The sequence below is a fragment of the Phacochoerus africanus genome, chromosome 13 (genome assembly GCF_016906955.1).
Source record: "Phacochoerus africanus isolate WHEZ1 chromosome 13, ROS_Pafr_v1, whole genome shotgun sequence".
Taxonomy (NCBI): Eukaryota; Metazoa; Chordata; class Mammalia; order Artiodactyla; family Suidae; genus Phacochoerus; species Phacochoerus africanus.
The window spans coordinates 8,834,470-8,858,369 of record NC_062556.1 but is presented as its reverse complement, the minus strand read 5'-3'; the positions used below and the strand labels follow the sequence as shown (position 1 = coordinate 8,858,369).

The 23,900-nt window shown below is 40.3% G+C and overlaps 2 protein-coding genes across 2 annotated transcripts in view; one reads left to right on the top strand and one right to left on the bottom strand.

Annotated features, from left to right (window-relative positions):
- The window catches only part of N4BP2L1 (NEDD4 binding protein 2 like 1), a 30,086-nt gene extending 27,889 nt beyond the window's left edge, over window positions 1–2,197 (top strand). The window contains exon 5 of the mRNA XM_047755905.1: window positions 2,105–2,197. The gene's annotated coding sequence lies outside the window, so the exon portion shown is untranslated. The remainder of the gene's footprint in view (window positions 1–2,104) is intronic.
- BRCA2 (BRCA2 DNA repair associated) overlaps window positions 1,111–23,900 on the bottom strand; it is a 51,888-nt gene continuing 29,098 nt past the window's right edge. The window contains 14 exon segments of the mRNA XM_047755907.1: window positions 1,111–2,390; window positions 3,274–3,420; window positions 4,934–5,178; window positions 11,861–11,999; window positions 12,087–12,250; window positions 12,734–12,932; window positions 14,906–15,027; window positions 15,913–16,057; window positions 16,153–16,308; window positions 17,528–17,879; window positions 18,385–18,555; window positions 21,061–21,248; window positions 22,226–22,407; window positions 23,393–23,796. Of these exon segments, the coding sequence (XP_047611863.1) occupies window positions 1,749–2,390; window positions 3,274–3,420; window positions 4,934–5,178; window positions 11,861–11,999; window positions 12,087–12,250; window positions 12,734–12,932; window positions 14,906–15,027; window positions 15,913–16,057; window positions 16,153–16,308; window positions 17,528–17,879; window positions 18,385–18,555; window positions 21,061–21,248; window positions 22,226–22,407; window positions 23,393–23,796 (3,256 nt within the window). The 3' untranslated portion in view covers window positions 1,111–1,748.

Genomic DNA, 23,900 nt, shown 5'->3' with positions numbered 1-23,900 from the left:
AGTGATTGTTGAGTAACACAAATTGCTTTTACTATTTACCTCTTATCATGCCGTGTACATTGTTGACTTTGTAATCATTAGTCAGTTTTAGGGGGATAATATCTATATATAATCAAGCTTCACATTTTGCTCATATAGCTTGGCTGTATTATCTACAGTTTTTAAAGGAATGTGTGCATTAGATGTCTCCATTATGGGTAATCTAAATGATAATGAAAAATGAAGGAGGTTATAGCTTACGTTTTTCTAAGAATCAAAGCAAAGGTTAAAGGTTAAATTTTTATAATTTTTTTTTTGTTTACTTTAGATGCAAGTTTTATTCCCTGTTTTAGAGTAGATCACTAAGAAAATGATTAGGATATGAAGAGCAAATTGCCTTTTTTTTTTTTGGCTGTTAGGGCCTCCACCTGAGCATATGGAAGTTTCCAGGCTAGGGGTCGAATTGAAGCTACAGTTGGTGGCCAACATCACAGGCCCAGCAACACGGGATCCAAGCCATGTCTGTGACCTACACCACAGCTCACGGCAATGCTGGATCCTTAACTCACTGATCAAGTCCAAGGATTGAAACTGCACCACATCCACATGGATCCTAGTTGGGTTCATTAACCACTGAGCCGCAGAGAAACTCCCAAATTTCTTTATAAACAAAACATAAATCACATTAATAAGACTGGCAGAACACTTAAGTTAGAAAGAATAGCAGAATAGACTATTACATTAATTACAGAAGCCAGAAAAACCATGGGTCACTGTTAGGGAAAGAAACAAATTGTGTTTATAATGAGATGTGAAAGCATGATATTGTATATAAATTTAAGGCATATTAAAAGGCCTCATTTAAGAGCTTCTCCATACTATTAGCTCTTAGAACTGCTTTCTCTTTTTTCTCTATTAAAGTAACAAATGATAATGTGATCTTAAATTGAACAGTTATCTTCTGCTTTGGTGGTTGGAGAAAACTATTTTTAAAAAGGATTACTTGCTGAATCCTGTGATAGGGATAAAAATAAAGCAAGTAGAATTACTGCCAAGTTGAAAGAAATATTTTCTCTTAAGTTACAGTCCAGATGATCATTTTGTTAAAAAACAAAACACTATGAAATCTGCTTCTGATTTAAAATATTTGAACTTTTAATAAATTAATTTCACAAACCACATTGGAATCGTAAAAAGGAAGTACAGTGAGGGGTCTGTTTTTCTCATCGTCATGCTGACCTAAGGATGAAGAATTGGTCAAAAGAAAACACCATTGTAGTATCTTACTCATCCTGACTTTTTTGATCAGGATAAAACTACAGAACCAACACATTCATTAAGGAAAACTGGTTCATAGTGGGTTGCCGCTTAAGAAAACAACCTGAAATAGGAACTAAACTAAAAGGAATTACATGAGTCAATGGTACTTAGAAACCCAGTTTCTTTTAACTATAGGGACACACCTCTAAAAGAAACGGGTATGTTTATTTCATTTGTAAAATAATACTTATAATCAAATCCTGTCTAAAGATGGAAAGGAGATTTTTTTCTTGATGAGTTAGTAAATATACAGTCACAGTTTTAAGATATATAATTGAAATAAGACTATTATGAGTATAGAGGCAGGGAGAGATCATTGCTGTGATATACAAGCATTTAGGTGAATTTTGAACTATTTCCTTTCTTTTCTCACTATGTAAATTCTGATGTACAGTTGGAAATTGTATGTTTTACAAACTGGAGAGGCTGAGTCAATAACTAATTTATCATCATTTTGGTTTTTGTTGCCTTTGCAGTCTCTTGGATATATTTTTTATTGTATTTGTGTCCTGCGTATTAGTCTCGTGTTCTTCAGTCCTGGCTGGGGAATTCTCTTGTTCTTTGATCACAGATGTAGTATGATGCCTTTTCAGTCTGGCATAATTTTTTGGACTAGTGGAAACAGTCCTTGTGGATTCACTGATAGATGTAAGTTGATCTTCTCCTGCTGAACCAGACAAAAGAGCTTGGGTATTTATTAGTGCAAGTTCTTCATCAGCTATTGAATCACCTTCCAAAAGAGAAATGTCATTAAATTTTTTAAGTGGAGTCATCTGAGGAGAATTCAATTCTTTTTTCTTTATAGGTATTTCATATTTGGTGCCACAACTCCGTGGTGGCTGAAATGCCTTCTGTGCAGCTGGAGAAACAAATGTACAAATGGGACTAACAGGTGGAGGTACAGGCAGTCTACTCAAGAAATCCAAGGCTCTTCTCTTTTTGCAGTTTTTTGGGTCTTCAATCTCTTTTTCCCCCTTGCAACAAGACTTTGAAGTCATTTGGGCTGATACAGGTGTGGAGACAGACTTCCCTTTTGGCTTATAAAGTGAGAATGGACTTTGATAATTCATCTCAGTACTGGGAGAAGACATCTAATAAAAAAATTTAAAAGTAGCCTATATAATTACGTACTGATAAATAAGACAAAATCAAATTAGCTTTTCATTAAAAAATATTTAAACATGCAAATATCCCACACTCTCACTACTCCCCTAATGGCTATGATTTCAAGAGACATTCATATTATTATTCTTATTTCAGAAAGAAATCATTTTGTATAAGAGGATATACAAATGACATGAAAAGAAAGATGAAGACATCTAGTAAGCGACAAAAAAGGAGGTAGGGGACATAATTTATGCTTTAATCTTTTTCTTGTTATTAATGGGTTAAACAAAAATTAAGATTTTTAAATCATTTTAGGAACACAGACTGCCTAGGTTCTATTACCTACTTTTCTAGTTTTGTGACTGTAGGTATTTGCCTAACCCCTCTGTGTCATAGTTTCCTCATCCGTAAAATGGAGATAAATTTTTCTCATGGGGTTGTTGTGAAGATTAAATGAGTTAATATGCATACGTATAGCACATGCTAGCTACATAAGAATCAGTCCTTATCCAGTTTTACAGACTGTAGCTTTGCTTATATTATGATTTAAAGAGTTAAACTCAACTTAAAAAACCCGTAATTGTTTAGAATAGTCTTCCTAGGAAAAGACATAGGCAAGAAAAAGTTTTCAATCACATGTACTTGCCATGCTAAAAATGAAAGTGTATGTTTATAAAATTTTCCCCCAAAGAATACTACATTCTGGCTTCAATATACAAAATATAATTTCCAGATAATGTATACCTATACATTAACAATTAACCACACTTTCTAACTGAGGGTAACTACATTTTATAATGTTTACTAGGTATATGCCAGAGCATATTATTACTTCCATAGACAATATTTAAATTTATATTAACTTACCAGAAACTTATTTCCTGTGCCAAGGACGGTCTGAGGAGTTTGTGGTTCTAAAGTACAGTCTTTAGTTGGGGTGAACCACTTGGCATTATATGCATTAAGTATATGAATAAGCTTGTTTTCTGCCTCATTGCAAAATATATCAATATTCTGAGAAAATAAATTAGAAAAGCTGTTTTGTAAAATGCAAACCCAAAGATTCATGTTTTTAGAAAGTATTAACTTTAAAACCAGAAATAATAAACACAGACCATAAAAAAAGACTGCGACACCCCCAATTTGGTAGCTGATGTCAAAACAATACACCAGTAAAAATGCAAACCTGCATCAGTGATACAGGGAACTTAATTGTTGGTGAGAGGGGAGCGGGTGAGTCTGTCTGTGAGGAAGGAAAGCGATGCACGAGATCTTCCCAACCATCCGGATTACTCGGCTCGTCATCACCCAAGACGGGATTTGGAGCTGGATGGCTGGGGCCCAGGTCGCAGCTGTATTTACTACCTAACAGCCAGAAATCAGCTCCCGTCTCACAGAGGACTCCAGAGGGTAGCGGTGAAATGAGAGAACCGCCTCAGGTCTGTTCCAAGAATTCACTGAAATGACGCATAGGTGATACCATATGAAACTGTTATTTCACAAGGCACAAATGGTCAAATACCAGCACTTTGGTTATGGTTTAACCTAATCTACAAGAATGTTTTGCCTAGCATTTTCAAGTTTAACAAATGTGTCCGTCACCTCTGAACTGCCCTTGAACGGTCTCGGGGAAGATCTGGGATGTGAGGAGTAGGTTCTCTGCGAGGGGGCCAAGTAATGTAACCCCCAATTTAAAAACCAGATAAATCAGGGTGTTACTCTTCAGGATGTACACTGAGTCTTTAGATAAAACACGATACAAACTTCCTTTTATAGCTCGCTGCTTTAATGCTTTTAAAATATAATTTTATTTATATAAATTTTGAATCCACCTCAAATATTAAACTAAAAACTAAGAGGCTTTTGTAGCAATTTATACAATCCAACATTTTATTGGGAGGCATCATTAAGTATGAATGATGGTTCTACAAATGAACCCTGATTCTACCAATTTCCTGGTTCTGCCAACTTGGCTGTATGACTTAACATCTCTGTTTCTCATCAATGAAATGGGAAAAGAGTTTCCTACTTCATAGTGTTGGTGGGAAAATTAAATGAGATGCTCAGAATAGGTCAGACATATAGTAAGCACTCAATAAACTCTGTTCTCCTATTTGGTATTATTCCAAATCAAAGACAGGTATAAACTGTATAAAATACCAGATATGGAGTTGAAACTATAAATTTGGAGTCTAGATATTATTAACAATTACACTGCCAAGTGCTGTGAACCATGGGAAACTCATCTTATTCGTGTTACCACTGTCCAGTTTGCCTACATGGTCTATAGATCTGAACATCCTTCTCACAATTTTTCCTAATTCACTTCCTTTCAAATCATTCTTTCCTCCCTGAAAGCTGTCACCTACCATCTCCTCAGGTTTATGAACAATTAATATATGATGAAATCTCACCTTACATCATACTGCAACTATTCGGTTTTCATAAAAGCTGCCACTTCCTTGACATTTGACTCTCAAAACAGGAAAATACTAACATGCATGGTAATGCTCAAAGCTAATTTTACCTCGATAGTATTTTTCATTTTGTGGAATGTTTCTTGAAAATGGCCCTCCTTTGGACTAGCAGAAAACATGGAAAAATCTCCAGCAAATAAAGTAGGAATTCCTGATTTGGACTCTGGTCGCCACTGGAGGTTGCTTGCAGCAACTAACATGTGAGGTTTAATGATGTCTTCATTAAGATCGATCCAAAATTTTATTGCCAATAAGTTATGGCATTCATCTGACAAATAGACCAAAGAAGCAAGACCTACAATGGGAAACAAACAAACAATAAGCATCAAATTTCATTTATATGTGTTAGAGAAATTTAAAAATACAAGGAACTTCTAAATATAGCCATTTTGGTATGCTAATGGTAAAAACAAATCAAAATAACCAAATTTAGAGAAAGCTCAGGAATTCCAAAATGATCTGTTGCTTATGGTACTAAAATTTCAATGCAATATGACAACACATTCTGTAATGCAGGCCATGGGGAAGCAGTAACATGTAAGCTGAATAATGAATAGGAAAAATTCATCAAGATGGGAAGGAAAAAGGCATTCTAAGCAATGTGAATGAATTTTTACAGTTAAATGCTTTAGTGTGTCAAGAATGTGAAACTGTACAGTTTAGCTGAGGGGTGTAGGCTGGTGGTTTAAGGCTGAAGGGTTTTCAGGCATATGCAGGAGTTTAGGTTTCATTTTCTAAAGGACAGGGAACTACTGAAGATTTAAGTTAGGAAACATGACTAGATTTGGGTTTTAGAGAACTAGTGCTTAAGGCGAAACTTTGAAACTTTCTGATAGAAATTTCTTTCTCTAATACTTGACATTAAACTAAGTAAAAAAAGAAAGAAATGTCCACCAAAAACATACATAAGGAATATCGTGATAAAAAATTTAAAAACTGGTGATGAAAGAAAAAAACTAACTGTGGACAGAACCAAGCACAGGAAGGCTCAGCTTCTAGTCCCTTCCCTACACTGGTGAAATGACACACATCTTGAGAATTCTATTGTCCTTAAATCTGAAGACAAGCAAACAGAATGGGTATCCTTACTTTTTTCCTCTTCTGATCAGAAGTAATTAAAATGGCTGCTGTGGAAAACAGGGGGTCAGTATTGCCTGACAGAGTAACATTGTGTTTTGGGTTGAAGTGGGTCCTATGACAGATGTTGACATCCTAACCTGTGAATGTGGCCTTATTGGTAAAAGTGGTGTTTGCTGACAAAATCAAGTTAAGGTGCGGTCATTTCGGTGTGTCCTAATCCAGTGTCCTTGTAAAGAGCGGAAAGGTGGACAGGGAGAAGGCCAGGTGAAGATGAAGGCAGAGCCGGGGGTGGTGCGTCTACAAGCCAGGGAAGGCCACAGACAGCCACACACCGTAGAAGCTAGGGGCGAGGCGCTGGGCAGATTCTCTCACAGTCTCAGAAGGAACAGCCCGGCCCAGCCAGTATCTCGATCTTGGACTTCTAGCCTTCGGAACTGTGGGACCATACAGACAACACAAGGCTGCTGAAGCCGCCCGGTTTGAGGTACAGTCCATTAACAGACGCGGCTACTCCCTGAACTGGGGGAGATGATCTACGACAGAGACGCCATCTCCCAGGGATATGGAGTGTATGCGGATAACACTCAAATGCCAGCCCGCACAGAGCAGCTAGGAGGGGAAAAGCTGAACCCAGGAGAAAAAGTGGGGGTGGGAGGAAGAGTCAAGAACGGGGTGCTGGCAGGTCTCTTTCTCCCACACACTTCCCCTTGCCACCACAACCCACCTTGGAACCATTAGAACTAATCTTGTGTCAGTCGTCTCCACAAGAAGCCCAGGCCCCAGGTCACCCTGGCCTGGGGCCTCCAGAGCGCTCTGCACGTTGCCATGCTGGACACCATCTCCGACCTCTGACCTCTGACTTCGGCAGCCTCTCGCTGGATCCTCTGGAATCACTAAAGTCTCCACTACCCTCGGCCTTTCCTGTAAGTGAAGCCTGGATCTCCTCGGAGGGCACACGGCCCCTGCAGACCTCCTGTGCTCCTGGAGGTCAGGCGGGCAGGGTCTCCTTGCCCCTCGCTGCTGCGCCCTCTCCCTGAAGGAGCCATGACCTCATATTCTCAGACTGTGCCACTCCCCACTTCGCCTTTAGGCACTTACGTGCCCCCCCCCCCCCCACTCACTCCCTTTCACTCCGTGAAGATTTAAGGCGTAACTCACTGTCATTCTGATCACTACCGCTGTACTTCTGGGTGAGTCTGGATACATCTTCCCATACTCTGAGCTCCCAGGTTCTTTGTTTTCTCCTCCTCAAATGATCCTGTTCCCCAGTTTCTGGCAGATGCTCCCTCCAATGGACACACCCAAGACTGTTATTTCCACTAACTTCATCCCCTCCAGCATCTCAATTTCAAATCTGCTATTCTTCAGCCACCACCTGTCATCTCTTCCGCTCACTCCCTCTGGAGCCCTAACTCAGCCAATCCTGCAGCCCCGCTGGGACATGTTTGTTTTTCCAATCTCCCGTTTACACTCCTCTAATGTCCGCTCTTTCCTCGGTGTTGTGTGTAAAAGTCCGGGGCCCGTTACTAAGACCCCGCCTTCGAGTACAGCCTGGAATTCTCTGCTCTCCCTGCTTTGTGTTACTCACCAGGCTAGAGTCAGGTTAAATCTCGCTGCCTCTGCTTTATGCACCTTCACAGTGAAACATGTTTGGAACAATATTACCCTGGTTTCATTTTATATTTATGAATGTTAGCCTCCAGAGGGCCCTGGGGGTCACCTAGTCCATTCATTCCACCTTTTTTAAAGCACCAGCTCCTACTTACTAGACCACTAGGGAACTCCTCTCACTCGGCCTTTCTTAAATGAGCATTTCATGCCTTTCCTTCTGTTCTCAGACCTTCAGTACCTTTTCCTTAATTCTGACTCTCAGTTGATGATTCTGTTCCTTATTTTACTGAGGAAACAGAAGCAATGAGAAGAGATCTGCCCCAAGTTCCCACCTACACACCAGCTCTTGCACGCGCCTCTGTACCCAGATACTTTACCATTTCTCCCTCTTTAGCTGTGAATGAATAGTCTCCACTACCAGCTGAGGCCGATCTCGCCACACCCCCCCCAGATGCTGTCCCTGCTCCTCTTTTTCTTCCATCCTCGAAGTTTACTCTCTTTATTGGACCCTTCTCAGCAGAACAGAATCTCCCATCAAGATGCTGTTAGCACTTTCATCAGAAAAATAGTCTCTTGATTCCAAATTCCCCTTCCAGCTACTGCTCCATTTCTCTTCTCCACTTAAAGCACTGTTTGTTTGTTTGTTTGTTTTAATGGCTACACCTACAACCCTCTGGGCGAGGGACTGAACTGTAGCTGTAGCTGCAGGCCTCTGCCACAACCACAGCAACACTGGATCCTTAACCCACTGAGCAAGGCAGGGACTGTACCTGCATCCTCACAGAAACTACACTGAGTCCTTAACCCACTGAGCCACAATGGGAACTCCTTCATTATTTGTTTGTTTTTCTTTTTCGGCCAGCCCACAGCATATGGAGTTCTCAGGGCCAGGGATCAGAGCTGAGCCACACTTGCGACCTACACCACAGCTGCACCAACGCCGGATCCTTTAGCTCACTGTGCTGGGCTGGGGATTGAACCTGCATCTTGGCACCGCAGACACTGCCGATCCTGTTGCGCCACAGCAGGAACTCCAAAGCACACTATTCCTGAAATGCCTGCCCTTGCTGTCTGCATCCCTCTCCTCCCACCTCCCCTGCCCCACATCAGTCAGCTGCTCACTCCCACCACTGCGCCAAAAGGGCTAAAGCCAACAATCCATTCTCCGTCCTTTCCTCATGCTCTGTGCTATCAAATGCCTGCTGACGGGCCCGAGTCAGGCCCTGGCGCACTTCTCTGTCTACTCTCACACCCAGAGTGACCTCATCCAGTCTCAGGAATTTAAACCTCCCTTGTAAGTTGATGACTTCCCAACTTGTACCTTCAGCCCAGTCCATTTCCTTAGAACGATATCCAGCTGTTAAGTAGAAATCTCTTAAGTACATCAAGCACCTAAACCTTACCTGCCCGAAACGGAGCTCCTGACCTGACCTGCACACCTGTTGCCTTGTAGTCTCCCCCTCAGTCAACGGCAACTCCATTTTTCCAGCTGCTCAGACCCAAAACCTAGGCCCTCCCTCCTTGACTCCTCTTTCATCCACCCGTCCCTCTACCTTCAGACCACAACCACGATCTGGCTGTTTCTGGCCACTCCCATTGCTTTTGTTTGGTCTAACTGATTATCAATTGCCTAAATTTACAGTTGCCTCCAGCTATTTCCCTGTTTGGAGTCTCCCCCCTTAGAGTCTATTCCCAGTGTAGCAGCCTCAGTGGGCCTGTGAAAAGCCAGTCAGACGGCGTCACTCCTCCACTGCTTCCTACGACTTCCCGTTACTGTCAGAGAAAAGCAAGTCTGTGCAAGGACCGCCCCGGGAGCCGGTCCTTCACCGCCTCTCTGCAGCTATGAGTCCTCACTCTTCTAGGCTCTGCTAATGCTTACGGGCACCAGGGAGGAAGGACCCTGCTAGGACATGACCTCTGCCTGGAATGTTCCCCCCGCAAGATGCCCACATGCCTCTTTCCCTCTGGTCCTTCAAGTCTCATTCACATCAACTTCGCAGGGAGGTCTTTCCTCACTTCCCTGTCTGAAGCTACCTTCCCTTCCCCTTCCCCTGATCCTACCTGTCATTCCCTGCTTAATTCTTCTCCTTAGCCATACTAAGAAAACTGTATTTGCTATGTATTTGCTTTGTGTGTAATCTCCCTCCCAACTATAACACAAGCTCCACTAGGGCAGTGATGTTTTATTCACTGCCATGCACCAAGCCTTTACAACAACGTCTGGCACCTAAGAGGCATTCCATAAATACTGACTGAATGACTGAAAGAAGTTACCCACCCTCAATAACAACAATATAATGTGGAGTCACTCAAGTATGACCAAGATGAAATGAAATGCTATGAAAACAATACGGCACATTAACATGCCACAGTCAAAGAAAACCCACAAAGCACTAAAGCACAACTAAACAAACATTAGCACATTAAACAAAAATGAGAAAAGGGCATGGCAAAAGACAAAGAGCACAACTCATGAGTAAACAAAACTAAAAATACAGAAGAAAATCCCTGAAGTCTTCAAAACTGATTCATGCTATTGAACTTAATAGGAACATATATTCAATAAAACAAAAGCTTGAATATGGATATGGGATGAAAAATATCCCTGTAAGACAAAAAGGAGAATGCAGGGCCAAAAAAATAAATGGAGGATATCAATTTACTATCATAATGGGACAAACACATGCATTACAAATACCAAGGAAGAAAACATATATTGCAAAAAATAAAATTACTGATGAAAAGGCCAGATATAATCATGGTGAATGAAGACAGAAAAGACAAAGAGAAGCAATCGGAGAAGAGATAAAAACAAAAAATAAAAATAATCTGACATAAGACTGACTGCTGTCCTTGAAGTATAAATCCCAATAAATGAAATAGCAGATTTATTCAAAGATATTACAGAATTTCTCTGAAATAAAGAAAGCACTGAATCTTCAGATTAAAAGGGCATCTGTGTTCCAGGAGAACTGTATACTAAGACATAGTTTAAATTTTTGGACATTAAAAATACATCCTTCAGACACCTACATATAAAAAGAAAATCACCTAAAAGGGGGGAAATCAGGCCATTCCCAGACTGTTCAAAAGAGCAGTTTCTGCAGAATTCTGAGAGAAGGAAAGCAAGAGCCCATATAATTATACCTGCCAAGACAGTCTCAGAATTAGAGCCATGGGTTCACATTTCAAACACATGAGGAACTCATGGAATAGGGCACGCTTATTTGAAGGCTTCTGGAAAAGCTTGACAATAAGCCCTAGCCAAAGAACTGAGGAAGGGAGAGACCATGACAGGGCAGTTGATAAACAAGGACTCCGCCGCCGATGGAAGGCCCTACCCTGAACTGCACACTATGTTACGAGCTGAGGATACAGCAGTTAAAGTCTCGGCCCTTAAGAGAGCTAACAGTCTAGAAGAGGGAGACAGAACCACAAATAAATGCTGTTAGGTGCTGGTGGGTGACAGGAAGAAAAATAAAGCCGAGCAAAGGGGAGAAAAAGAGCTGGGCTGGGGAGTAGAGGGAGTACAGCTCTTTTACAAAAGGTGCTCAGGGAAGGGCCTCTTAGGAGGCTGCACTCGACCAGAGGCTCGAAGGAGCCCAGGGGGCAGCCAGGCGGCTGTGTGAGGGAAAGGGTTTCTGGGGGAACAGTGAGCGTCAAGGCTCCGTGATCAAAGCGGAGAGAAGAGCAAGGAAGATGTCAACACAGCTGAAGGGGACAGAGCTCTGGGAGGTGAGAGCGGTGAGACAGTGTGAAGGGGCCTGGTGCAAAACAGTCCATAAATGGAAGGCATTTGTGCTGAAGCTGAGGCCTAAGCTGGGCCTTTACATGTGCACGGTACTCAGGGCGACAAGAGAGTAGGGCTCTGCAGATAAAAACCCGTGGGTCAAGGTGTGGGAGGAGGAGTGAGCAATGTCCTCTTGAAGGAATGCAGTACAGATGGTGCAGAGTAGTAACAACTCAAGTAGGAGGTGAAGGCTCGACAGCTCAGTCAGCTGCAGTGGGAGATGAGAACCACTTGTCTAGTAATCACTACTATGCTGCAAAACATTTTCTAGCAATTTCTTTAGAATTAAATAGCAAAGAATAGGATGAAAGTTGTTTCCTCGTAATAATGTTGAATTGCTTTTCATTAAGCATCAAGGTTAAAACAAGCCTACTCTCAAATCACTAGTGCCCAAACTTGCCAATGAGTGGCTCCAATTAATTATAAGGAAGACACATTTTAAAATGTTCTTCAAAAGCATCAACAAAAAGCTACCATTAAATACACTATGTATTACCTGTTTTTTTCACGACAGAAACGACAAATCCTATTAGGTCCACCTCAGAACAAGGTGGCTGGAAGTCTGGATCCAATAATTTATTGAAGTGAAGGGGCTCCCTTGGCCGATAAACTTGGAATAGAATTTCATCTGAAGCCTAGAAGAGAAAAAAAATCATATGTGTAGATGCTATAAACTAATATGCACTTATCGAAACTGAAAAAGTGTAATGAAAAGTCTATACCGGTAGTTGCTGATACTGAGTACTTTTTGTTGCTGTTAACTGTATGTTAGCTCTTTCAGATTTACTTTTAGATTTTGCTGCTGTAAGATGATAGATTCTGTATCTCTTTCCCTCTGTCAGGAGGGAACATAAATCTGATGATGGACGCCAGATACTCAATATAACTATTTAGAGAAAGAGGAAAAAGACACAATGGAAGAAAGGATAATCATTAAGAGTCTTTTTAAAACAATAAATATTGAGGACAATAAAGATAGAAGGATTATGCTATCATTTCGTGGGCACCGGTAGCATATTTTTGCTCCTCTGATATATACTCACTTTACACTTTATCTAGCATTTGAAATAATTTTATTGATGATAATTCCTCTCTTTTTTTAAATGGCCGCACCCACTGCATGTAGAAGTTCCCAGGCCAGGGACTGAATCCAAGCCACAGTTGCAACCTACGCCACAGCTGCAGCAACACCAGATCCTTTAATCCACTGCATGGGGCCTGGTATCGAACCTGTCCCTCCACAGCAACCTGAGCTGCTGCAATCAGGTTCTTAACCCACCGTGCCACAGTGGGAACTCCTGATAAGAGTTGTTGTTGTTGTTTTTTTAACTTAACAAAATTGACAAAAACAAAAAGTTTACATACTGACCTGAATCTTTTTCCTTTTTGTTATAGCTTATGATACGCAACTTCCATACAGGTGTAACATCTCTTGGTAAAATCTGTTCCCCTTGCTCAGCAGATTGCATAGCCTTCCTGAATTCCATCTGGATCTGGGCTTGCTTCTTATCATTCAACAGCTGTCTGTGATTATTCAAGGCTCTTAACTGCTCTTCACTAAAATAACCCTGTAGCCATTTAGTATATTAAAGCAGATAATTTTAGAATAAAAAACAAACAAGACAGAAAAAAAACCACTTTACCTATTATTAATGAATCTCTTTAAATGGGGATAAAACACAACATTATTGAGTTCACTTTAAGGATATGACAATATAAAAGTTGAGATTAGTATCCTCAGCTTATCATATAATAAATATTTTCAAGTACCTTAAACAGTTTATTAATTTTTGTGACAAATTTACCTAAGGCCAAAACAATACCAACTTACAAACAAACTCTCATTATCATCAACACTGACATTATAAATGGCTAACATCTATCTGAATGCTTTTTACTGTATTTGAGAAATTCATTCACTAATCTTTACAGTAATCCTATGAGGTAGGTACTGTTATTACTTCCATGCGGTAGATGATGAAACTGAAGTACAGGGAGAATAAGTAATTTGCAGAGGCATAGAGGCAGGGGCTGGCTCAAGAGCCCTCACTCTTAGCCCCCTGCAGTATAATTTCATTAACTCTCTGGAACAGCAGGTACAATTCAATACAGTACATGTGCTCTAAGCACATTTATCTCTGCCTCTACATTTCAACAAATTGCTGTTTGAACCTGCTAGGAATCTCACCCAATGTTAACAAAAAATAAATAAATGAGTAAGCCAAAAATAAAATAAATAGGAAGTGGAATCCCGACACAAAACCTACTAGACTGCTGAGGGCGTACCTGTCTTAATACCCTCATCCATGTTGGGAAGGGAACTGAAGTCCCTGGGCCCTACTAAGGTCTTCCTAAATGGGCAGTGGTAGGGTTGAACGTGGATACTTTAGAAAACATGTGTCGGAGTTCCCGTCGTGGCGTAGTGGTTAATGAATCCGGCTAGGAACCAGAGGTTGCGGGTTTGATCCCTGGCCTGGCTCAGTGGGTTAAGGATCCGGTGCTGCCATGAGCTGTGGTATAGGTCGCAGACGCGGCTCGGATACCGCGTTGCTGTGGCTCTGGCGTAGGCTGGTGGCCACAGCTCCGATTCGACCCCTAGCCTGGGAACCTCCATATGCCGCGAGAACGGCTCTAGAAAAGGCAAAAGACCAAAAAAAAAAAAAATTGTGATTGTAAAAGTCCCACAACATTAGACATTGTCACTGAAAACAAATCCTTTTAACAACGTATTTTAGAAACTGACTGCAATTTTTCCCTCTAAAAATTATAACGATAACTATTTTAGAAAGTGAAGGAAATATATATACTTCATCAAGTTGTTATTGTCATTAAATAGATGAAATTCATCAATAAATGACAGTTTTCCTAAAATTTCCCTTCTCCCTATTTAGCAAACCGATCCTAGAATCTGCATTAATTAGAGACCCAGGTATCTAAAAATTCAGGGAGTGGCTTATCTTAATACATGAAATGGGTGTTCTGATAATAGTAACTAACGTTTATACAGAACTTTACAACAGTACACTTAATATACTTTGTCCAATTTGATCCTAAAACATCTTTGGGGCCCATCTGATAGCTATTTTAGGTCCAATTTGTTAGCTCATAAATGCTGGCGCCATGATTCTAAAGCCTATGCTATTTGTAACACAGTTTAGGGCTTCTGAAACTTCTCTACCTAGGCGCCCTTGGTAGAGGACTATGGAATAAACTCAAGGTAGGATCTGAGAAAGAGCTGAAAACATAGAAACTGAGACACTGATTGAAAGATACTTGCTTTATCTTAAAAATAAGGAAATTTGCATTTTAAACCAAATTTAATACATAAAATTATTTAACCCTTTCTACCTCTGTTTGGTTCAGAAGTAGAAATGTACCACGCTGCCTTTGTCCATCACCGAGGACCTCAGAAATGTACCCATCCCCTTTGAGAAACACAGCATTTCAACACACTGCTTCCTGTAATGGCCAGAAGAGTGACGACAGTTTCCCACTGTGAGAATGAAGGTCCAGGCTCACTGTAGGCCGCTGACTCGCTCACCTCAAGGTAACTCGGGTCTGGGGCATTCTTCACTGCTTCGTAAAGTTCTGCACCATCTTGCAGAGCTCGGACTTGCTGTCTGGTTAGTGCCCGTGATGGCAGACATCGTTCTGCTGCATTTTCTAGGGGAAAAAAAGCATGGCTAAGTAGCTGAACTGTGAATTTAAGAACACTGAAAATTAGAGAACCCAGCCAAATACCCACAGAAGGGAGGTTAAAAATAAACCACTTATCTGCTAAACATGCTCCAGGAAAATCTGAAACTACTGTGTTCACAGTTTAAAAAATTGTCATACGAAGAGTTTACTTAATTAGAGCAATTTGTAGACTAAGTAAATGATTTCATGATTCACTTAAATATTAGATAGTAATAATTTTAAGCAAATCAAATATTGAGAGTCCCAGTTTCCTGCAGATTTATAAAGAACATGAAGTTAAATAATGAAGAAAATCATGAAGAAATGCAGGAGAACTTAAAGCATAAAACACTATGATTTTTATTATTCAAATTGATATCACAGGGAAAACAAGCTATAGCTCCGGGTATAAGAACATAAAAATCAACAGCTACAAAAGCAAAAATGCAATGCAGATAAGTACACAGAAAGAGAATGACAAACAGCTTGGGGAGAGTAATTTGGTAGTTCTCCTCCTTGTCTCTTTTCTTTCTCTAATACCAAAAATGGATACTCCGTATACTTTAGTACTGAAGCTCAAGAGGGAGTTTACTTAAGACTTGTGAAAACGGCTGTGGGTTAAGTTACATTTAATGGCCTAAGACCATATGCAAGGATATAAAAGCTCACCATGTTGAATAAAAGATGTGCTATTTTGAGGCCAATTAAATGCTTATATCTACATAATATTTTTCTAAAAATCAGACAAAATTCAGATTCAGAATTAGGAAAAAACTATTACTCAAAATAAAGATAATTCACCTAATAAGAAGCCTCTAAAATTTGGTTCTCACATGCACAAAAAGATCTTGTAAACACAATTCATTTTACCTTCATGCTCTTCAAATTCTGCTTGAATTTTAGTAAAGAGGGCTTCCAGTTTCTTTTGTTGGGCTTCTGCATATTTTGTTGCTTCCTTTTCTTCTTCTCTTTCATTGCGAAATATGTATAATCCAGATGATGTCTTCTCCATCCACTGTGGCAAACAAAAATACATGGTAGGGAGGGATCATTCAAAGGAACTCCCTCTAAAGAAAGAAAGGCCTGGTCAGTATCGAGAACGTATCATACCTGTATAGGATATGCTCTTTGAATAATTACATCAACACAAGCGACATTTCCTCCATCGCTGAAGAGTGATGACAAGGGAAGAGAAAAAGGTCTGGGATCGGGAGAGAAGCCGAGTTTGGCAAACCAGCAGGCAGGCCGTGTGCTGTTCGCAGAAATCTGGACGAATTGACAAATAAGTTGATTTATAAGTTAAATATATATTCAGTTCTACCTCAGAATACATAATAACGTTTCTTTTCTTAGGGCTGCTTTAAAAACATGCACTACTGGAGTTCCCGTCGTGGCGCAGTGGTTAACGAATCCGACTAGGAACCATGAGGTTGCGGGTTCGGTCCCTGCCCTTGCTCAGTGGGTTAACGATCCGGTGTTGCCGTGAGCTGTGGTGTAGATTGAAGATGCGGCTCAACTCCCGAGTTGCTGTGGCTGTGGCGTAGGCCAGTGGCTACAGCTGATTCGACCCCTAGCCTGGGAACCTCCATATGCCATGGCAGCGGCCCGAGAAAAAGGCAAAAAGACACAACAAAAAAGAATAAAAAAAATAAATAAAAACATGCACTATTAAATACTGTAGGAAGATTAGGGAATAAATACAAAAATTGTATGATAGTAACTTTCAAAATATAGTATCTCAAAAAATTACTTATATGCTACAGAATCTTAATGTTATATAGATATTGCTTTTCGAAAATTAAAAGCGAATCTGTCATGTTTAAATTGAAGTAATACTCTAATCACACTGGAACAGAGATCTGGCCAAGTAATCAGAGTGGAAGCAGCGCCACACGATGAGAACAACATGGCGATAAGAGCTATCGGTACCAGAATCAAATGTCGGGGACAAATCTACTCCTGCTCTTTAACTGCAACCACATTATTTTAGCTCAATAATTATCTCTGACTTCCCCCCTCCCCCAAAAAGAACACACAAAAGAATGTAATTTTCTGAGGAATCTGTCACACTAAGTGTATCACTACATTTTCAAGAAATGAAGCATGCTGAATAAGCATAAGTAAATATAAAATGTAAAACCTGGTACTCCCATTGTGGCTCAGAGGGTTAAGAATCTGACTAGCATCCATGAGGATATGAGTTTGATCCCTGGCTTCACTCAGTGAGTTAAGGATCTGACAAGGCCGTGAGCTGTGGTATAGGTCACAGATATGGCTCAGCTCTGGGGTTGCTGTGGCTGTGGCTGTGGCCAGGAGCTGCAGCTCCAATTCGACCCTTAGCCCAGGAACTTCCATATGCCGCACGTGTGACCCGAAAAAAACAAATAAACAAAAACAAAAAAAAAAACCTCTCTAGTATTTAATTGAATCAGTGACTGATTTTTTTTTTTTTTTTAAAGCAGGAGTGTGCCGTAACTGAATTTACCTTTAACATAAGAGATTCTGGGGCTTCAAGAGGTGTACAGGCATCAGGAGAGCCCACTAGCTCTGCTCCGTGAATTATGATCTTCTGACCCACAGTCAGTCTACCGTTCTTTAAGAGAGCTGAGAGGGGAGGATCTAGCTGGGCCTTAATAGCATACCATCCATCTGTAAGTTCAACCATAGCCACTTTTGTGGTATCCACACTATTAGTTTTATTGCTACAAGTTTCAGATATGTTTGTGCCTAATGCAATTTCAGAAACACAGAGAACAAGCGTTTTTGCAGCTGTGTCATCTCTTTCCATTATCTTTTTTATAGCTGATCTTCTGCTTCTATCAATTTCCATATCATATCTAAAGAGAAAAAAGAATTATTTTAGAAATTGGGAGTCTAGAATTTCATTGTAAAGAAAGTCAATGAATAACTGAGAATAAAAATTAAATGCTTGTGTTGAAGAAATGCTAAGAACAAAGAGAATTTAAAATTTGGTATCTATAAATATATTAAGTTTTATACTGCTTAAATATGAATTAAATATTAAAACCCTCCAAATGCAAAAATGCTCTTCTGGCAGTCCCTGAATAGTGGATCAAATTGGTAATTAATATTCTTCTCATGTGCCAAAAGGTTGAGAGGGTGGGAGAAGAGTAAGAAAGGGGTGCATGAAAGTGTTACTGCTCTTAAGTGCGGGTTGGGGGGGTGACAAGAGAACTGTCTATCCAGCTCAACAGCAGCGCGGGATGGCAACTGTCACTGACAACTGGCTGGTGTACCTTTGTGATGTGGTCGTCACCGACAGCGCAGAAGTCTGACCCATACCACGATATGTGATTCCAGAATTTAATGCTTTAAACTTGCCTGTATTTTAGTTGAAGAAGTACCCTTTCTGGGTTTAGGCATCTATTAGCAAATTCCTTAGGAAAGGCAAATTCCATAGCTGCCAGTTTCCATATAATCCATCTATAATGATTATAGACCCAAACTCTAGAAATAAGCTTTGGATCCACACCTGGGGTGTCACACAGAGCTCTGAACAAAGGGAGAATAAATAACAAAAAACACGTAAGATGATACTGAATTCAGTAACTCCGATTATTCTCTGCACAAAAACTACATTGTACAAGATCAGTCAATAAGTTTTTATGAGTTAACGTATAATCAATACATCACATAACTTTAGAAAATGATTTGACAGGTATCAAAATATACTAATAAAAACTGAACATATTAGTCAATACATTACTTCAACTGGAAAATGAGATCCTTAATTTAAAATAATTATACTTTAGATTACATACTTCTCATTAAAGAGATTGTTTCAAGAAATCACCTAAGAATTTCCTTCTCTAGTCCTGGTGCTCTTCTCGGTATCTTCTTTCTGCTCGAATCTACAGCTCCTCTTCCCTTCCCATTCTCTCAGTACTGAGTAAACAGGAGTAATTACAAGAGCACTTCTGTAAACTTCCACCCTCTTATCAACTCACTGGTACCCTTACCTTTTGCCTTCGTCTGGCACTAGTGCCCACCCTTCTTGCCTAGTCAAGCACACTGGTCTAGGAAATGTCTCCTCTTTCTCTTGCACCATCGATTTTGTTCCCCTGTATGGAGTTCCTATCGTGGCTCATCAGAAACGAAATCTGACTAGCATCCAGGAGGATCCAGGTTCAGTCCCTGGCCTCAGTGGGTTAAGGATCCGGCATTGCCATGAGCTGTGGAGTAGGTCACAGCCAAGGCTCAGATCTGACCTTGCTGTGGCTCTGGTGTGGGCGAGCAGATAGAGCTCTGATTCGACCCCTAGCCTGGGACCCTCATATACTGAGGGTGCAGCTCTTTAAAAAAAAAAAAAAAAAATTTCTTCCCCCTCTAATGGACGATTTCCATCAGCATTTAAAAACAGTAACAACAACAAAAAAAAAACAGTGGAGTTCCCATCATGGCTCATTGGAAATGAATCTGACTAGGAACCTGAGGATGCAGGTTCAATCCCTGGCCTTGCTCAGTGGGTTAAAGATCTGGCGTTGCCGTGAGCTGTGGTGTAGGTCGCAGACGCAGCTTGGATCTGGTGTTGCGGTGGCTGTGGTGTAGGCCGGCAGCTGCAGCTCCAATTCGACCCCTAGCCTGGGACTCTCCACATGCCACGGGTGTGGCCCTAAAAAAAAAAAAAAAAAAAATGTTTTCTACCTTAAAACAAACACAACAAAACTAACATCCTACTTCCTTCTCCAGATACTGCCCCTTTCTCTTTTTTTTAAAGCAATTCCTGAAAGAAAGACTGTATTCCCCCTCTTCAACTCTTCTTCTTCCACTGCCCTTCTCCTGCATCCTGATGAGGCTGCAGTCATGAACACAATAGGGCAGAGATTTTTTGTTTTGTTATCCCTATACCCAAGATAGTATATGCCTCACAGTGGCTGCTTAATAAATATTTGCTGAATGGTCAGAAACACAGCTTGAGATTTAACAGTCAAACATTTGAACCATTCCCACCTGATTCAAGGGAAACCTCTCTTAGGCTCTACATTATGCAGTCTTCTTAATTAAGTGATATAACCGTTCCTTTCCCAACTAGAATCAATAGCAAGTATTTGTTATGGGGGACAGGTGCAAGATGTCAATAACACTTCGGTTTTAAAACAATCCAAAACTGTAAATTTTTGAAAGATGTACAGAGATTTCAAAAATAAGGGCACTGGAAACAGGTCAGTGGCATGAGGTAATACCCCGCTGAGAGCAAAAAGTCTAAATTATGCTTTTGTATAAACAGTAGCCTCATAAAAGGACACGGTTTCTAAACTGTTGATGCTGTAGCGTACTGGAGTTTGCTAGTTATTTGGTATTACTGATATTGAAGTTTTTCTGTTTAACTTTAGTATTATATTTTATATTTATTGAAATACACAATGAAGAGAATATCCACATAAGTGTATGTGTGGGTTCATGATAAGGCCAACTCACACTCAACTTTTCTTAGCAACCTATATTTTGTAAAAACAATAAAAATAATGTCTTATTTTAAGGAAAACCAATTCAGAAAATCCTAAGAAAGCCAAAATTCACTTTTCAAAAGATTTCAATGAATGTCAAGTGAACCACAATGTACTTTATTTTTTTGTTTGTTTTGTTTTTTTGCCATTTTCTTGGGCTGCTCCCGAGGCATATGGAGGTTCCCAGGCTAGGGGTCTAATCAAAGCTGTAGCCACTGGCCTACGCCAGAGCCACAGCAACATGGGATCCGAGCCGTGTCTGCAACCTACACCACAGCTCACAGCAACGCCGGATCCTTAACCCACTGAGCGAGGCCAGGGATTGAACCTGAAATCTCATGGTTCCTAGTCAGATTCATTAACCACTGTGCCACGACGGGAACTCCAGCCACAATGAACTTTAAATCATTCCATGTATAAACTTTGATTTCTAGCCAAATTTTTAAGTTTATGAGAGATAAGGAAAGAGGAAAAAAAGAGGGCCTTGTGAGGAAGAGAGGGATGTTGGAATATATAAAGTTAAAAGAAAATTTCTTTTTGCAGAGATTACCTATAAAACTCTTCTTTTCCAGCCTTTCCATCATTGGAGGGTATGAGCCATCCACCATCAGCCAACTGTATTCCCTTTCCAGCACATAAACCTTCTGTGCCAAAATAATCTTGAGTGTGAAACTCAAAAGACTCTGCATTTTTGCTGTTAATTTTTATGCAATGTTTAGAAACACCATACATATACAGCTGCACAAAATAAGGGACAGAAAAATTTGACAATGAATAAAAAACAAAATCACACAAAAGAACACATTTCATCGAAGAGAAACAACAAACCCAAACTGAATTTAACCAAGTTTTTCATTGAAATATGAAAATATTCACTATAAAAACATTTAACTTATTAGAAGCTACACAGTTTTTATACAACATCAACGACCTGTACATTCAAGGATCTGCTGCACCTTTCCCATTCCACCTGTGTACATGCCTCCTGCTCTATCTGCCACTGGAAGTTGTTGTGGGGATAAAACAGTAATGTAATGTTTTATAAAACCTCCTAAGTTTAAAAAGCTTAGAAGGGGCCCAGCTTTTCACCTCTTCATTACCTAAAATTCTAACTAGATAGTACTGGCTTTGTGAGAATACTCGTTTAAAAATGTAAATAGCTCCTAGCACGTTCAGAGATAAGTTATTCACACTTTAAATTTAATGAGGCAACTTTCCTCTAACACCTAGCCTGAGAGCACTTTAATAAAATGAACACATTTTGAAGGGGGAAGAGAAACAGTAATTTTGAAGCATAGGTCACATAGGATAAGGAGGCACAACAGGAGGCTGACACTTAGGCTGATTAGAAAGCAAGATGATTTTACCCACCCTTTTCTCCATTAACTTGTTCTTTTTTTTTTTTTTTTTAAGGGCCACGCCCACAGCATATGGTAGTTCCCAGGTAGAGCTGCAGCCACCAGCCTACACCACAGCCACAGCAACCTGGGATTCGAGCTACATCTGAGACCTAGGCTATACCTTGCAGCAACACCCACTGAACGAGGCCAGGGATTGAATCTGCATCCTCATGGATACCAGTTGGGTTCTTAACCCACTGAGTGACAACAAGAACTCTTAACTCGTTCTTTCTTCAAATAAAATAATCTGGAGATGCCAGTTAATAAAGTTACACATTGCTATAAAAGCTACTCACATTATAGACAAAAGCATACCTGTTTGTGAGAACATGCAGAGGGAACTCGGCCTTCTACTGCTTCTTTCAGAGAGATTCTAGGCAGAGTGGATGTTTTTGCAAGATACAGACTGCCTGGCTGTGGAAAAATACGTTGCCTTTTTTTCTTTTTAATTCGCATATCCTGTATATCTCTGGCAATCTGAAGATTTGTAATCAAATCTATTAAAGAATAATTAGCAAAAAAAATTGAATATGAAAGTTTAAAAGCACAACCCTTGTTTTATAAAATCATCTGTATCAATTTGTTCTAACTTTAAATCTTAAGGGATGAAAAAAGTTTTTACTTGTAAAGAATAGAAGAATATTTTTACTTTGAATTTGAAAGAAAATTAGGTGCCTGATGAAAAATATAATCTAATAATAGCATTCCTAGATTGTGTTTCTGATAGCTTTTTAAAAAAACAAAAAAGATGGTCTACAAGTAGTTACCTTTGAAAGAAAACATCAGAATAATTTCATCTTTGGACTTAGAAAAATCTAAACATTACGAATGGTTTTGAAATTAGTAATCATAAGATGGGGAAAATTCTCAAGGCATCACTTAATATAAGAAATACATAACTGGAGTTCCCGTCGTGGCTCAGTGGTTAATGAATCCGACTAGGAACTACGAGGTTGCGGGTTCGATCTCTGGCCTTGCTCAGTGAGTTAAGGATCCGGCGTTGCTGAGAGCTGTGGTGTAGGTTGCAGACACGGCTCGGATCTTGCGTTGCTATGGCTCTGGCGTAGGCCGGGGGCTACAACCCCGATTAGACCCCTATCCTGGGAACCTCCATATGCTGAGGGAAGCGGCCCTAGAAAGACAGAAAAAAAAAAAAAAAAAAAAAACATAACTGAGGGAGTTCCCGTCGTGGCTCAGTGGTTAACGAATCCAAGAACCATGAGGTTGCGGGTTTGATCCCTGGCCTTGCTCAGTGGGTTAAGGATCCGGCGTTGCCGTGAGCTGTGGTGTAGGTTGCAGACACAGCTCGGAGCCCACGTTGCTGTGGCTCTGGTGTAAGCTGGCGGCTACAGCTCTGATTAGACCCCTAGCCTGGGAACCTCCATATGCCGCGGGAGCGGCCCTAGAAAAGGCAAAAAAAAAAAAAAAAGAAATACATAACTGAAAGGCAAAAACATGTCAACACCAATTTTCACACAATACCTAAAGGCTCTTCTTCATTCTTTGTGAAAATTACGGTTGTTGTTTGAGGAATTTCACCGCTGTTAACATTATTTTCACTATTACCAAAGCCATGTTCATCTACGTTTTTTTGTTTGTTTTCCTCCAACTCAGTATTCCCGGTAACACACTGTTCATCTCTGTGAACATGCGATTTGGTTTTAAATGGTGGGACAAAGACTTTCATGGGTTTGCCTGTACTTAGTGAGTGTCTCCTTTTTTCATTTCTGGGGGCAGGAGCCTTGCAAAGTGGCTGCCCTGAAACTGATAAATTGCTTGAAGCCTTTTCCAAAGTCAGGTGTTCATCAAGACGAGATTCAGCTAGAAATCCTTGACCAGGTGCAGTGAAATGGGGATTCCGCACTTTTGGCCGCTCTGTAGTTGTGCTAGATGGGGAAGATAACATGTGTTGGATTACTTACCAGTAAATGTACACGTATGTACATGTTTTGGGATACATATATATTTTTGGTAGACCCTCAACTGCTAC